The sequence below is a fragment of the Scyliorhinus canicula genome, chromosome 2 (genome assembly GCF_902713615.1).
Source record: "Scyliorhinus canicula chromosome 2, sScyCan1.1, whole genome shotgun sequence".
Classification (NCBI taxonomy): Eukaryota; Metazoa; Chordata; class Chondrichthyes; order Carcharhiniformes; family Scyliorhinidae; genus Scyliorhinus; species Scyliorhinus canicula.
Window position 1 is genome coordinate 175381645 of NC_052147.1, and position 16280 is coordinate 175397924.

A 16280-nucleotide genomic window follows, 5' to 3' on the forward strand; every position below is an offset into this window, starting at 1 on the left:
ATGAATAAAGCCCATGAATTGTAGAACCCCTCTGTCCTTCCTCTCAGTTCAAATTTAACCTTCTCAAGAGTCAAGAATTCCAACAGGACCCCCCGCCACGCCAGGGCACAGGGTGGAGAGGCTGCTCTCCAACCTATCAGGATTCGCCTTCAGGCGATCAATGAGGCGAAGGCTACAACATCTGACTCTGCACCCGTTTCCAACCCTGGCTGGTCCGACACCCCGAATATGGCCTCCTGGGGGCCCGGGTCCAGTTTCACGCACACCACTTTAAAAATTACCCTAAAATCCTCCTTCCAGTAATCCTCTAGCTTTGGACATATGAATGTGATGAGTGCCCCCCCCCGCAACGCTGACACACATCTTCTACTCCTTCAAAGAATCAGCTCACCTCTCCCTCGTGAGGTGTTCTCTGTATACAACCTTCAGCTGTATCAGCTCCAACCTCGCGCACGAGGTGGAGGCATTCACTCTCCGGAGAACCTCACATCAGAACCCCTCCTCCATATCCTCTTCCTCCCACTTTGCTTTGATCCCTTCCAGTGGTGTCTTCTCCTCTTCCAAAATAGCTCCCTAAACCGCTGACACTAACCTCTTCTCCAATCCTCCTGTCATCAGCATCTCCTCCAGCAATGTGGAGGCTGGGTTCATCGGGAGGCTCTGTATCTCCTTTCTGGCAAAATCTCGAACCTGCATGTATTAATCAGACTTAAGCAGAATTCTCCATGTAAACCGCCTCTGCATTTGTTTTAATTGTTTCTAGACAACTGTCCAGAAACTAGAGCACTAACAAGCCCTTCTATCCAAAAGCATAGTGATCATATAGTTTCCCTCCTTAGTGGAAGGAGGAAAAAATGGTAACTGGAAGAGGAGTACTTGAAGGAGAAGTGTACACATTTTAAGAAGTCTAATCATGGCACTAGATTTATCAGTTGCAAGGAACTCGTATTCAACTTGCCGTTGGGTTTCGAACAGTTTATCGTTTCAACCAGATGTTTGAGTGTTTCACACCTATTTTCGTAGTTGCTTTCCTCATTACATGACTGGTTAGCTCAATATGGCTGTGGGCAGGTGGGATATTCCAGTTCGAATAAGGAAAAATAGTGGGGGTTCTACCTAAATAATAGCGTCTGCTGATGGTCAACCACAGGATCAGCAATGTGGCCTTGGTTAGATCCAAGGCTACGTTGTGCCCAGCGCAGATCCGTGCATGCTTGTTAAAGCCTGGGAGAGGCTGAAATCGGAAACCGCACCAGGCACTGATCGGTCCACAATCTAACCGGCCCACTCCAGTTGGTGGGTTCCGGATCCCACCTAGATGTGGCGAGACACCAATTGTCCCCAATTAAGGGCAATCTCCATTTCTTTACTGAGATGGTCACCCTGCCTAACGGCCTTCCAAGAATTTACCGGCTCCCCAGTGAGAGGTCACATGGACCAGGTATGACGGCACTGGGGGGGGGGGGGGTTCTTCCAGGTTATTGGAGACCCCTGAGTGGTCAGGGACAGGGCAGGGAGGCATCCTGACGCGCCCTCAAACACCCAAATACATTGGCACTGCCACCCTGGCACTGCTAGGTGCCCAGGTGGAACTGTCAGGCTGGCTGGGGCACTACCAGGAAGGCAGTGACATGGTGCTCAGGTGCCAATGGCACTGCCAAAGGCTGGGTTGAAGGGGCCTCCCAAATATTGGGGGGGGGGGGGGGGGGGGAGGGGTAGGGTAACGGGTGGGTGTCATAAAAGGGGGAGGGCTCAACGATGGGGTGGAGAGACCTGAAAAAGTGAGGGCCCTCAGCAATCCTAAAGCAGGTGTCCTCACTTTGGGGGGGGGGGGGGGGGGGGGGGGGGGGGAATACTCGTGTGTATGGGATGATGCCCATGTGTGTGTGTGGGTGACATTGCCCATGGTGTGGGGGAGCCTGAAGATCACTTAGATATTGGGGCATCCATCAGAATGACAGTCCAATCTCTGAGGAGCCGGTCTCACCAACTAGTTCAGCTCCCCACTCCTGAAAAAATTTCTACGTGTGGGCTGGACCAGGGAGAAACTCCCCAAGGCCCCAAAAAGTGACCAAGTGTGGGTAAACACTGGTGTAGATCTCACTGAAAAAGCCAATGGGGAAACACCCTGCCAGACCCACCTGAAATGACACTTAGAAATATTTCCGTCAAATCGCACCCATAAACCCCATTTTCTAGCTCTCCTGGGACAGTGAGTTTGCACCGAATCCTAGTATAAGGCTGAGAAATGGGAGGATTTTGTGAAAAATATAGGTTTGAGTGAGACATTAGCTCTGGTCTGGACTGTTTGGTCTGAGTGTATATTCTATGTAATCCTTTCTTAAAAAAAATATTTTAATCCAATTTTTAACATTTAAGGCATACAATCCAACAAACAAAACAACCAAAATCCCTGATGCCCCCCAACAACCCCCCAATAACACACTAAACACCCCCACCCCAAGCAACTGACGGGAACCAACTCTTTAAAATGTAGTATATACAAACACCATCTCTTGTGAAACACCTCACTCGAACCCCTCATGGCCTTCTCCAAACACAGGGGGCGTGATTCTCCGCAAATGCGGCAAGTCATAAAGGCTGCCGTGAAACTGGCCGTGTTTCACGGCAGCCTCTGCGCCCCCTCCCAGGACCCGATTCTCCCCCCCGGGCGGGGCTAGCAGCGGGGCCCCGTGAAGCACGGCATCGCGGGCTTAGCGACCGTCACTAAGTCCGCGCGCCAAGTGTCACGGCAGCTGACGCGCACGATGACGTCAGCCGCGCATGCGCGGGTTGGACGGCTCCAACCCGCGCATGCGCGGATGACGTCATCACGCAGACGCGTCAAACCCACGCATGCGCAGGCCGTCATGCCCCTCAGCCGCCCCGCGGACTGATCCTGCGGGGCGGCGGAAGAACAAATAGTGCGTGGGTATCGGACCCGCTGCCCGCGATCGGTGCCCACCGATTGCAGGCCCATGCCACCCTTGGCACGGCTGTGCCAATCAGTGCCATGGTTGTCCGGGACGGCACTTTGCGGCCGTTTTCACGAACGGTGAGAGCAGGTGTGATTGCGTTCGTGAAAACGGCCGTAAAGGCCTGGGAACTCGGCCCATCGGTCTGGGGAGAATCGCTGTTTGTCGTAAAAAACGGCGAGCAGCGATACGTGTCGTGGGGCGGCCGTGGGGAGGAGAATAGCGGGAGGGCGGGAAAATTGTCGGGAAGGCCCTCCCGCTATTCTCCGACCCGTCGTGGGCAGCGTAGAATCGCGCCCAGGAACCCCATCAAATCCCCCAGCCACACTGAGGCACTGGGTGGAGCAGCTGACATCCACCCCAACAGGAGCCGCCTGTAAACAATCAGCAAGGGTGGAGGCTAAAACGTCTGTCCCTGCTCCTGCCTGCAGCTCCGTCAAGTCCAAAACTCCAAATATGGCCCCCTGGGGACTGGGTTTCAAATCCATGTGCAAGATCGTTGGCATGATGCTAAGATCGCTGACATAATGCTAAGATCGCTGGCATGATGCTCAAACAACGACCTCCAAAATCTCTCCAAACCTCGGACAGGACCAGAACATATGTGCATGATTAGCCTGACCCCTCCGACACCACTCGCAGATGTGCTCCACTCCCTCAGACAGTCGCCGCATCCTCGACATCGTCAGGTGCACCCTAAGCACCACCCTTAGCTGTTTCAGCCCCAGCTTTGTGCACAAGGTTGACGCGTTCACCCTCCGCAGCACCTCACACCACAATCCCTCCTCCAGCGCTATACCCAGCTCCTCCTCTCCCTTGGCCTTGACCCCCTCCAACAATACCCTATCCTCCTCCAACATCCTTCCATGAATCACCAAGATGACCACACCCCCCCCCCCCCACCACTCCCAGCCCCATTTCTGTCAATACCCCCTCCAACAAGTAGGAAGGCGGCACAACTGCTAAAGTCAGAAAAGCCTTCTTTGCAAAGTCCTACACCTGCAAATTCCTAAAGGATTCCCTGCAGAATCCCAACCTTCTCCATCAACTCCTCAAACTCATGAACCGACCTATGTTCTATGTAATCCAATGTAATATCCATGGCAGTATGAAATTCCACACTTCCCTTTTTCCTGCTAGTCTAGATTTTGTGGTCAGTGATGAAGCAACGGCACTTGCCATTGACCTTGAGGAAAGATGCCCATACAGATATAACAATCTTTGGCAAAGATTTCCCCATTCCCAGTGCAGTTTAAATCTGGCGGCAAGTCACTGGTGGCACAGTGGTTAGCACTGCTGCCTCACAGCGCCAGAAACCCGGGTTCAATTCCGGCCTTGGATGACTGTGGAGTTTGCACATTCTCCCAGTGTCTGCATGGGTTTCCTTCGGATATTCCGGTTTCCTCCCACAGTCCAAATCCTAAATTGTCCCTTAGTGTCCAATGATGTGGGGTTACGGGGATAGGACCTAAGTAGGGTGCTGTTTCAGAGAGTTGGTGCAGACTTGGTGGGCCGAATGGCCACTTGCACTGTAGGGATTCTTCTATAGATTTAAGGGTGTGCCAGATGCCCAGCAGCAATTATATTAGCATATATGAGAAGTAGTGAATCACATTGAAACACTTTCACAAACAGCAAACCAGGAAGTTAAAGAAACAATTCTCCTTCACTTTTAATTAAAATTTTCATACAGTGAAATAAATGGTTCTGATTGGATAAAAAAGTTGAACTTTTATTCTTAAAAACTATTTTCAAAGTATGTGGAATTTTGCTATCATAATGAAAATATTTAACTTCAAAAATATAAAATTAGTTTTTAGGGCTAGTAAGGATGTTGAGCAGTAATTATGAACAAAGTACGCTGTTTGAAAACTCAATTACATCTCAGTCAATAAAGTGTAACCTTTTCATGGGCTTTAACAGCTAGACAAACAGCACAAAAACAGAATTTTCATCAAATTGGTGATTACTCATGAAGTGAAGTATGGGGGGGATTATAAAATGCACCCATTGGAGAAACATAGAATCACTGACAACAGCTTTTGGATTTCTATGTTACATTTACGCATTTTAGAATATGTGTTCTGTTTGTAGGTCACTGTTTGGATTTCAACATTGCCTTAAATGCGGCAGCAAGACCATACAAAGTTATTCCATTTGTCAATCTTGCTGTCTTTCTTTTAAGGTAAGCACTTGAAATTAAGTTTTTAGGTGAATGAAAAAATGTTAAAAAATTTCTGTGGCCTTAATTTTGTTAAATTTCCTCTGTTTCTAGCTTTGTTTCTACTTGCTAATTGAGATCAAGGGGTATGTTTTGTTTTTTACAGATATGACTGGTTTAAGGAGATGTGGTCTATACTTATGCTGCCTGAAATTGACATCCTTACTTTAAATAAACAAGGCAGCTCCTACCCAATGATACCTATTCTCCTTTTTTTATTTGGAACAGCTATTGCCTATTGGAATGGAATATTCTTGCGTATGTTACTTAAACAGCTTTCCTTCTTGTGGTCAATCTTTCAAAGGTAAGGACTCTGTCCACTGAATGTGTGCAGTGGGTGGGGCTAGAAAGAGAAACCTTTGTTTGCAGTTTTTCATACATGACCGCAAGATTATTTAAAATTAACACAGCATTCAAGGCGGCACTTTTCTGATATCGAGAGGGTACAAGAACTGAGTTGGGTATCATATTCCCGGAGGATGGCTCATTTGCTATTTTTGGTTGTGATGTTTAATCACACTTCCTTCTTCAGTGTACATCACATGTGCACTTTGGAGTGTTTCAGTGTCAGAACAAACTCCTGCAGCAGGGAGGAGGGGTGCAATCTGCAATCTAAGAGACAGCTCCACTCTTTAAAGCTTCCAATGACTGACACTTGCATGTCAGCCTCAACCAACAACTAAAAGCAGATGATTTGGTCACGATGATATTGCTATTTGTGGGATCCTGCTAGCAGCAAGTTAACAGTGATTACACCTAAAAAATGTTTCATTGTCTGCAAAGAGCCTACACTAGTGATCAACAATTTAACCTTTGTTCTCTAAGAGAATCAAGGGATATGGGGAGCACGAGGAAAAAGTGAGGCAGAAGATCGGCCACCATCTTAGGGAATGGAAGAACAGGCTTGGCCATATGGTCAGCTCCTACCGTTTCTTATGTTCTAAATGAGGGAATGAGCACGAGTTGTTTCTGACAAAGAAGTCAATAAAATAAAGTATATGAACCACAAAGAGAGAAGGACGAAAACAAGAGAAAGGAGATCAGGGAAAGCAATTGAAGAGGGAGAAATACGTATTTTTGTGAGTAATGTTATGGGAGTTTAACTAGTAATGGGTCAAAACAGCTGCACTCTGCTTGTGTGAATAACCTTTGCGTTTATCATGTTTGCTGCAATAATGAAAGAATCACACAGGATAAGGTATTGGGCCATCAATATGATCACTTGATGAGTCATGCTTGAATTTTTCACAACCCAGGTATAAAAGGGATTTGAATTCTTCCTATGCTTATAACTTAACCTTGTTTTCCTTTCTGAATAAAGCTGTTTGTTTCATGGGGTGACTGAAGCGTATAAGTTGTTAAAGGAGGTGCTTAGCTGTTGATCAATGGATTGCAGTGTGTTATTGTTTTCTTATCATTTTTCTCAACTGTAGGTAATGTACCTTATGTTAAACTCAAGAGTATTTTAAATTTGTTAATACGGTCAATTGACAGGAAGGTGAAGGACAGAATACAGACTGTTCTTCAATGAGTTTTTAATTTTTTGCTGGAGCTTGCATTAGAGTATACCTGTCCACTCTGAATAGTTAGAACTTTTATGATATTGTTTTTATGTTCCGAGAAGTGGATTACCTTGACATGATCTTTAAGTTAAGGTCCCAAAGAAACCATGAGGCAACATGAGATCGAAGCTCAAATATTTGCTCACTTCATTTGGCTAATGCATAGAGTAATTATGAAAATGTCTATTATCATAGAATTTACAGTGCAGAAGGAGGCCATTCGGCCCATCGAGTCTGCACTGGCTCTTGGAAAGAGCACCCTACCCAAGCCCACACCCAGTAACCCCACCCAACACAAAGGGCAATTTTGGACACTAAGGACAATTTAGCATGGCCAATCCACCTAACCTGCACATCTTTGGACTGTGGGAGGAAACCGGAGCACCCGGAGGAAACTCACACACACACGGTGAGAACGTGCAGACTTCGCACAGACAGTGACCCAAGTCGGGAATCGAACCTGGGACCCTGGAGCTGTGAAGCAATTGTGCTAACCACTATGCTACCGTGCTGCCCTGAATTGAATTACTTCAATCAATTTAATAATGTGTACAAAGGAAAGCAAGATGTTCTGTTGTATAACAGAACTGGGACAAAATGAGCCAAGGGATAACTTGTTAAAATCATTGAGTTTCAAAAAGGGAAATTAAGACTTGCTCTTTGGAAAATAAAACAAGAAGTAAATATTCTAAGTAGATTAAATAAAAACGTCATATTTAACTTAATTCTTACAGATGAACATTGCTGTAGTGCATTTCATTGTTCCCATCTTGCAGGCCACGTATTATTAAAAAGGAACATAAGCTCCTAAATTTTCGAAGTTCCAGTATTATGATTTTCCTGCTCTTTATCACCTGGACCACCTGTGGTGCTGCGGCCCTCATACTCGGTTATGTTCTTTATCTTGTTAAGGTAATATTTGTTTATTGATTAGCTGTGTCGCTAAACAGTTCTTAGATGATCTAATGTTCATGTGGAAAAATTGGTGTCCAAGGTAATCATCTTCACTTCATAATGAAAGTTGATTTCTTGTTGTGCCATGGCATTTGTTCAATGAAAAATATGTGCTTCCAAACCACTTGTGAAAAATCTAAATTAATTTATTTTGTAACCAAACATTACATATTGCGCCACAGAAGGGATGCATCACTTTATTCTTGTTTATAGCCGTAAAGTATGATTAAGGAAGATAAGTGACTGTTTCTCCATATCATTTAGCAATTCCTCTTTATTTGAGGTTCTCTATGTGGTGCTGATTCCTCAACTGACATTGGGCTGTGGATCAATTTCCAGGCATCACCCTGTCTTGCTGGGAGTTGCCTCATCAGTGCACGGGCCTTCCAGAATTGACGTCGTAACTATTGAGAGTTTATGGACATGCACCTGCATGTGACACAGTGATGCACAAAATTGACTAGAGCATGGGCTGCAGTCTACAATTGCTCAAATATGGCTTAAGATTTAAAAAAAGAGTAGCACTTTTCAACTTATTTTCACCCATTAAACTTTGCCATGGCTTCTCTCTGGTTTTGTAGTGCTGTATCAGATCCTCGGTGCTAAAGGGGAATGAATATCCTTTATACCATTGCACAACCTAATTTTTCTTCTTGATTTCCAGAGGTCGAAATTACGAGGCAAGAACATCCGCTACCGTAAATGTCAATCTCCACAGACAACTAATTTAGCACCCAGTAACACAAATCAATGAATTTCAAGACAAAGTTTACATTTTACTTGAACTTGTCATTTGCTCAATTATAAGCAGTGATAGTCCTAATACTAAGCCCTTGGATACCCCAGTCCATATTGCACATTCCTCCCCACACCCCCCAGAATGCTTTCTAAATTTAAACAAATTTTCCAAAATGTACCACAACTATCTATAACTGAGTTAGAATATTAATCTTTTTGTGAGAGTTTAAAAAAAATATTTTTATGGAAGTCCAGATATGCTATCAGGGCTTCCAACTAGGGTGGCCTTCAAATTTATTCAAGCAGGGTGTTCTTCTGAATTACTTTAGCTGCAGTTTATTAGGTATTAACTATACAGAGAATGGTCAGGTTTACTCCTAAATTATTTTATATGGAATAGAAGTTGATATGACGTTTTTGCCCACAAACTTAAGATCGCCCAAAATGTGATGTCTGTGCCCTAACTCGCACAAAGTCCATCACCACTATACTTGCTGATCTACATTCATTCCTGCTTTTGCAATTCCTCAGTTTAGAAATTTTCATTCTTGTTTTCAAATCCATCCTGTATTGCAAACCTCCGCCTTTAATTATGGCCTTTTGAACATTGCTTTATTAAATGTTTCTGCCTTTTAAGGCTTGCTTTCAGCTGCCAAGGCCATAAAATCTGGAATTCTCTCTTAGAAATGGCATCTCTCTGTCTCTCTTTCCTTTTATTAAGATGCTCCTTATAACCAACCTCTGACCAACCTTTTGGTCATGTTCCCTAATATGAGGCTCGGTATCAAGTTTTGTTAGGTAACACTCCTGCAAAACGCTTTGCATGTTTTTACTACATTCGGTCCGACACCCCGAATATGGCTTCTAAGGGACCGGGCTCCATGGCCATATGCAAGACCCTCAAGATGATGATGAACACTATCCTCCAAAACTTTTCCAGCTGCGGGCAGGACCAAAACATATATATAAATGGTTCGCAGGGCCCCTCCCACATCACTCACAGACACCCTTCGAACAGCCGGCTGATCCAAGAATTTGTAAGATGCGCCCTGTACACTACTTTCAGCTGTATTGGCCCCAGCCCCACGTACAAAGTCAAGGCATTTATCCTGCGCAGCTCCTCCCGTACAACCCCCAACTCTTCCTCCCAGTTTGTCTTAACCCCCTCCATTGACAACCCGTCTTCCTGCAAAATCCTCCCGTAAATTGCCGAGACAGCATCTGCCCCCCCCCTCCAAACTCCCCACTGACAGCACAGGTACTATCGGGAAGGTCAGGAAGACCTTCCCCGCAAAGTCCTGCACCTGCATATACCTGAAACTTTCACCTCGCACCATCCCAAACTTCTCGCTTAACTCCTCCAAACTTGCAAATCACCCTCCCAGAAACAGATCCTTAATTTCCTCAATCCCCCTCCCTTCCCATCCCCGGAACCTTGCATCCATCCTCCCCAGCTGTTCCCAGTTATTATAAAGGCATCATTACTTTCAATTTATGCTTTTCTTGGATGCTGCTCTTTTGTTCCCCCTGGCATTCCCCTTTAAATTAAGTTTTCTTTCAATCTAGTTCTCTACCTTTTAAATATGCTTCTCTCGATTGATGGCCTTTTAATTTTGTGTTGCTTGGATGTTCCCTTTTAACAGTCCCTCACGTTGTAATTTGCTTTTAGCTGTGATGACATTTAACTTTTCCTCAGCCAGATGCTCATTTTCTTTTTATCCTTCCCTCCCCATTTTAAGCTCTCTGATCTCTGCTGCTTCTTTCTGCTATTTCAAGGATTTTGGAAGTTTGATGAATGATGAAATACTGCATGCTTTCATTGAACTTGTTTTTATCGTGCCTTTAAAATGCTGGAGGAGGATTTAGTCCTTGTTTGTTCTTCTGCCTTTTCTGTGCTCTACGATTTCTGGATATAAGTGTTGTTGCATTGCTTCAGACAATTGCGAGAGCTCACCCAAGAAGCACCCATGATATTCAAGTGGAAGAGAACAGAAACATTAAAAGACATAATTTGAAGGAAAACATCCAACTTTCCAACTACCCAAGCCAACATTTTCCTTCAACCAATCCCACTCAATGCAGATTATTATTGTTCACACACCACTATTGTTGTTTTTTTTTAAATACATATTTTATTACAAACTTGTATCAAAGCAAGTAAACACCCCAGGAAACATACTTCTCAACAATCAACTATGCAGTCTGTACAGATTTTTTCCCCCCTTTTCACCCCCCTCCCCTTGCCCCTGCGACGAACAGCTCCTCAAACACGATCACAAACATCTCCCACCTTTTCTCAAACTCCCCCGCTGAGCCCCTTAACTCATACTTTATCTTCTCCAACCGCAGGAAGTCTTACAGGTTACCCAACCATGCTGCTACCCCCGGTGGCGATGTCGACCGCCACTCCAACAAAATTTGTCGCCGTGTAGTCAGAGAGGCAAAGGCCACGACATCGGCCTTCTTATTTTCCATGAACTCCGGCTTCTCTGAAACCCCAAATATCGCCACCAAAGGATCCGGGTCCTCCAACTCCTCCACTATCCTGGCTAAGACCGCGAACACGCCTGCCCAGAATCTTCCCAATTTTTCACACCCCCAAAACATGTGCGTGTGATTCGGCGGCCCCCCCCCCCGCCCGTAACTCTCACACTCATCTGCTACCCCCCTGAAAGAACCTACTCATTCTCGCCCGAGTCATATGCACCCTGTGCACCACCTTAAACTGTATCAGGCTCATTCTTGCACAAGAGGAGGTCCCGTTTACCCTTCACAGTGCCTCGCTCCATACTCCCCAATTGATCTCCATTCCCAACTCCGCTTCCCATTTCTCCTTGATCTTCACCAACCGCTCACCTCCCTACTCCCCCAGCCACATTTATATATCCCCAATTTTTCCCTCCCCTTCCACATCCAGAAGCAGCAATCGCTCCAGCAGGGTGTAGCCCAGCAACCTCGGGAACCCCCTCCAGACCTTTCATGCAAAGTCCCTAACCTGCAGATACCTGAACACCCTACCCCTCGGCAGCTCTACCCTCTCCCTTAGGTCCTCCAGACTGGCCAACCCTTCCTCCAAATACAAATCCCTCACCTTGACCAGCCCTACTTCCTACATACACTATCCATTCTCTCTCTTCCCCCCCCCCCCCCCCCCCCCCCCCGCGCGGCCCAAACCCATGATTCTCGCACAGCGGAGTTAGCACTGATCCCTTCCATCCCAAAATGCCTCCTCAGCTGATTCCATAATTTCACTGTGGACTGCACCACTGGGCTCCCTGAATACCTACTCGGAGCCATTGGCAATGCTGCCGTCACCATAGCCATAGATTCCTCCTCCATCCTAACCCACTCTACCCTTTCTCCTTCCCACCACCGCTGCACCATGTCCACATTCGCTGCCCAATAATAATGAAGCAAGTTCGGCAACGTCAACCACCCCCCCTCCCCCGTCTCTGTAGCAGGGTCCTCCCCACCATTGGTACCTTCCCCGCCCATACAAAGTCCGAGATGATCGTGTCCACTTTCTGAAAAAAGGCCTTTGGTATAAAGATCGGGAGAGCCTGAAAGATAAACAAGAACTTCGGCAGAATATTCATTTTCACCACTTGGACCCTCCCCGCCAATGTTAAGTGCAGAGTATCCAACCTCCTAAGATGCTCCCTGGCCTCATCCACCAGCTTTGTTATGTTCTACTTATGGAGCCCCATCCATTCCCTTGCTACCTGAATCCCCAAATACCTAAAACTATCCCTTGCTACCGTAAATGGCATCCCACTAAATTAGCCCGCTGTGCCAGTTCATTCACCGGGAATACCTCGCTTTTCACACGCCTTTATTGTTACAGAACTACTACCATGCTATGCGAATATGATGATTATTGCATTCCATAAATAACTGATTGAGTGAAACTTTGAGATCTTTAAACATTATATCTATGTAAATAATATTATTGAAATTTTATGTGACTTATTTCAGCCATTGCCATAAATTTAAAACTGTATATTTAAGATTTTTATCTGAACATATAATGAATGAAGCAATTTTACTTATTATTGGACAAAATGCTAGTAGATAGCAAAATCTTAGATATAACTAAATAGTTAACTTTCATTTTTCCTTAGGTCCTAAGCCTTCAATCATCAGTGTGCGCAATGAAAGGCATTCTTAATTTGGTACGACTAATTTTTATTTTTGGTGTTTTACTTGTCTTAATAAGTTTGTGTGCCTTCTCTTTATATGGGATAATTCCATTGTTTCCTGGCCATAAGTAAATGTCTGGTGAGGACCTCTACCTGCACCATTCTTGAAAATATGCCAGAGTGAGTCAGCTTGTATAATCGTTTTTATAGAGTCATAGAACAGTACAGCACAGAACAGGACCTTCGGCCCTCAATGTTGTGCCGAGCCATGATCACCCTACTCAAACCCACGTATCCACCCTATACCCGTAACCCAACAACCCCCCCCTTAACCTTACTTTTATTAGGACACTACGGGCAATTTATCACGGCCAATCCACCTAACCCGCACATCTTTGGACTGTGGGAGGAAACCGGAGCACCCGGAGGAAACCCACGCACACAGGGGGAGGACGTGCAGACTCCACACAGACAGTGACCCAGCCGGGAATCGAACCTGGCTGTTTACTGATGATGGGATTTTATGTGTGACAGCCCTTCGGTCAGCAAGTTTGATCTTGCAGTTAGTGACAATACATTTGTTTTCTTTTTCTAAATGCATTCATTTATTCCATTCATAATTGATAAACCCAGAATATGGAACTCCTTTACTCTTTCATTATTGTAGCTAATATTACCATATTTTAACATTGCCAGAATACTTTAAAAGTTTGAAAATGCATTGAGTTTAAAATAATTATCGTGTTGCCAACTGTACGACACACATATTCTGAAAAGATGGCATGTAAGAAGTCAGAAGAATATCTCTCTGATAATTCACATTTTCTTCTTTTAAAACTTGGAAAAACAGCTTCATGCAATGAGTCAAGAAATAAAGACATCTGGTCTTGTTCTGAAATAAGTAATAATAATCTTTATTAGTGTCACAAGTAGGCTTCCATTAACACTGCAATTAAGTTACTGTGAAAATTCGCTAATTGCCACATTCCGGCGTCTGTTTGGGTACATTGAGGGAGAATTCAGAATGTCCAATTCACCTAACAAGCATGTCTTTTGGGACTTATGGAAGGAAACCCACGTAGACATGGGGAGAATGTGCAGACTAGCCCGAGTGACCCAAGCCACGAACCTAACCCGGGTCCCTGGCACTGTGAATCAACAGTGCTAACCACTGTGCTACCATGCGCAGTTACAGCGATAGAGGATGCTCCATATTTTGTCATTAATTTACATTGCTGCCTTAATTTGTGCATGTGTTTAATCTTGCTCCCTACCACATTGCAAGAAATGTTCATTTTGACTTGAATTTGTTTTTCTTATCCCTTTAAACAGATTTATACTTGAATTAGCACTGATTAGGCATTGCTTTTGATCTATGTATGGAAATTAAATTGTTATCCTCACTAAGTTAAGGAATAGGGAAAGGATGTTGTTGCTTACAATTGGGATCAGGGAAAATCTTAAACCTGGTTATAGAAAGGGACAGAGCCTACAAATTTCACCTTCATCACTTGGACAGTGATTGAGCAGATTACCTAACAATTGTAGAACCAGTTTGACTTTTGGTTTCGTAATTGGAAATGAGGATCAGGTGAATTCTACAAAGGGTGAGGGATCCATTCTACAAGTTTGATGGTGAAAATTGTCCCCATTAAACCTGGCGACTTCTGTCAAGTATAATTTCGTCTACCATTATTGCAGCATTTCAAATTTAATCATTTCAAAATCTTAATTTCAAAATTATTTCTTCGGATCATCACCATTTTGTATCATCTCCTTGCAAGTGATGCATCTACTTCTGGATGCCCCAGCTGTGATCAAGGACTTAAAAATGCAGGAAACTACTTGGAACGAGACAGAATCCCGCAGGAAACCTGGGTCAAGACTTCCAAATTAATTTCATACGTAGTCTTATGATTAATATAAACAACTTTGCTTCTCAACTGTCAGGGTTCAAACTCAATTCCCAAAATGAAAGGTCACGATACTATCCCCTTGCTGCACCCAGTTGTTTACTAGGTCTAAAATGTTCATGAAAACTGTGGCAAGTAACTAAGTTTAATGTACGGTAGCTATTAAATGTCAATTGTTTGCAAGCAGAAGTTATTTATCAAAAAAATTTAACGCAGCACTAAATATTAATTCCTTGAAGATCACTTCTGTTTACCATTGTACAATTTGTTCGAACCCAACTTGCTTCTGGAATGAAGCAGTGTGGTTCCCTAGAGCGGACTCCTCACACTGTTTCGAATTGATACTGCATGAAATGTACACAGTTAAAAGAGCAATGTCAAATATGCTTTCTAGATATTTTGGACAGTGCAAGTACTTTGTCTTCCCATATTTTGTATGTTTAGAAAACAGGGTTTCTCTGGCCATTTATACCTGCACATAGTCAAACCTATCCCCTGAAACAGATGCTGCAACAAACCAGGCTAATAGGATTTGACCAGTAGCTGCAGTGCAAATACACCATCAGACTCATTTACCTCAGTTCCCTTATTTCTCACCTGGAATCACCATGACAGTAAATATGGGGAGAAGGGGATGATGATTAATTTATAATGTATTGTACAGGGTTGTAGTTGCTCACAGAACAGGTTTGATGACAGCACAGTTTGCATCCCATTATTTTTCTTAAATGGTAAATGTTTTTATGAAGGCATTTATACACAAACACAACCAAAAAGAGAACAAACAGGAAATTGCATAACAAATAAAAAACCAATACTCCCGCGCCCACCTTCCCTGCCGTACCCCCTTCCCCTGCTGACTACTTAACTATCCTTGAAGACGTCGATGAACGGTTTCCATCTCCGGGCAAACCCCACCATAGCCCCTCTCAAGGCAAACTTGATTTTATTCCAGCATGAGGAATTCCGCAAGGTTTCTCATCCACACCCCTGGTTTTGGCATCCCCGGGTCCGTCCATCCCAACAGGATCCATCTCCGGGCTACCAGAGAGGCAGAGGCCACAACATCGGCCTCTCACCCCTTGGACTCTCGGGTCTTCTGACACTCCAAAAATTGCCACTTTTGGACTCAGGACCACCTTCACCCTCAGCTCCTCAGACTTCAAGTCAGCAAAACTCCTGCCAGAATTCCTCCAGCTTCGGACAGGCCTAAACATGTGGATATGATTAGTCCCCCCCCCCCCCCTGTGCACACCTATCCTCCACCCACTCAAAAAACCTGCTCATTTGGCCCCATCATATGCGCCCTGTGGACTACTTTAAATTGAATGAGGCTAAGCCTAGCACACGAAGAGGATGCGTTCACCCTCCTCAGAGTCTCCTCCCATAACCCAGCCGCCAGCACCCTCCCCAGCTCTTCCTCCCATTTCCACTTAACTTCTCCTATCGGGGCACCCTCCCAGTTCATTAATTCTTTGTAAATCTCTGACACCCTGCCCTCACCAACCTCTGTTTCCGAAACCACCTTGTCCTGCAACCCCGGGGGCGGCAAGCGGGCCGGGAAAGGACGGCACCTGTTTCCTCAAATAGTTTCACACTGTAAGTACTGGAATCCATTCCCGCTGGGCAATCATGCTCCTCTACCATTCCTTCCAAGCTCGGGAAGCTGCTCCTCATGAATTGGTCTTCAAACCGCTCATCCCCCGCCACCACCCCCGGAACTCCGCGTCCAAACCCCCCCCCCAGAACAAAACTGTGATTCCCGCAAATCGGAGCCC

The 16280-nt window shown here is 44.9% G+C and overlaps 1 protein-coding gene across 2 annotated transcripts in view; it reads left to right on the forward strand.

The window, feature by feature from the left end:
• Positions 1 to 16280, forward strand: part of pgap1 (post-GPI attachment to proteins inositol deacylase 1) — a 253543-nt gene that overhangs the window by 216354 nt on the left and 20909 nt on the right. For both annotated transcript variants that reach the window (XM_038789106.1, XM_038789105.1), the window contains exons 21-24: positions 5070 to 5160; positions 5303 to 5500; positions 7535 to 7670; positions 12572 to 12622. In XM_038789106.1, coding sequence (XP_038645034.1) covers positions 5070 to 5160; positions 5303 to 5500; positions 7535 to 7670; positions 12572 to 12622 — 476 coding nt within the window. The remainder of the gene's footprint in view (positions 1 to 5069; positions 5161 to 5302; positions 5501 to 7534; positions 7671 to 12571; positions 12623 to 16280) is intronic.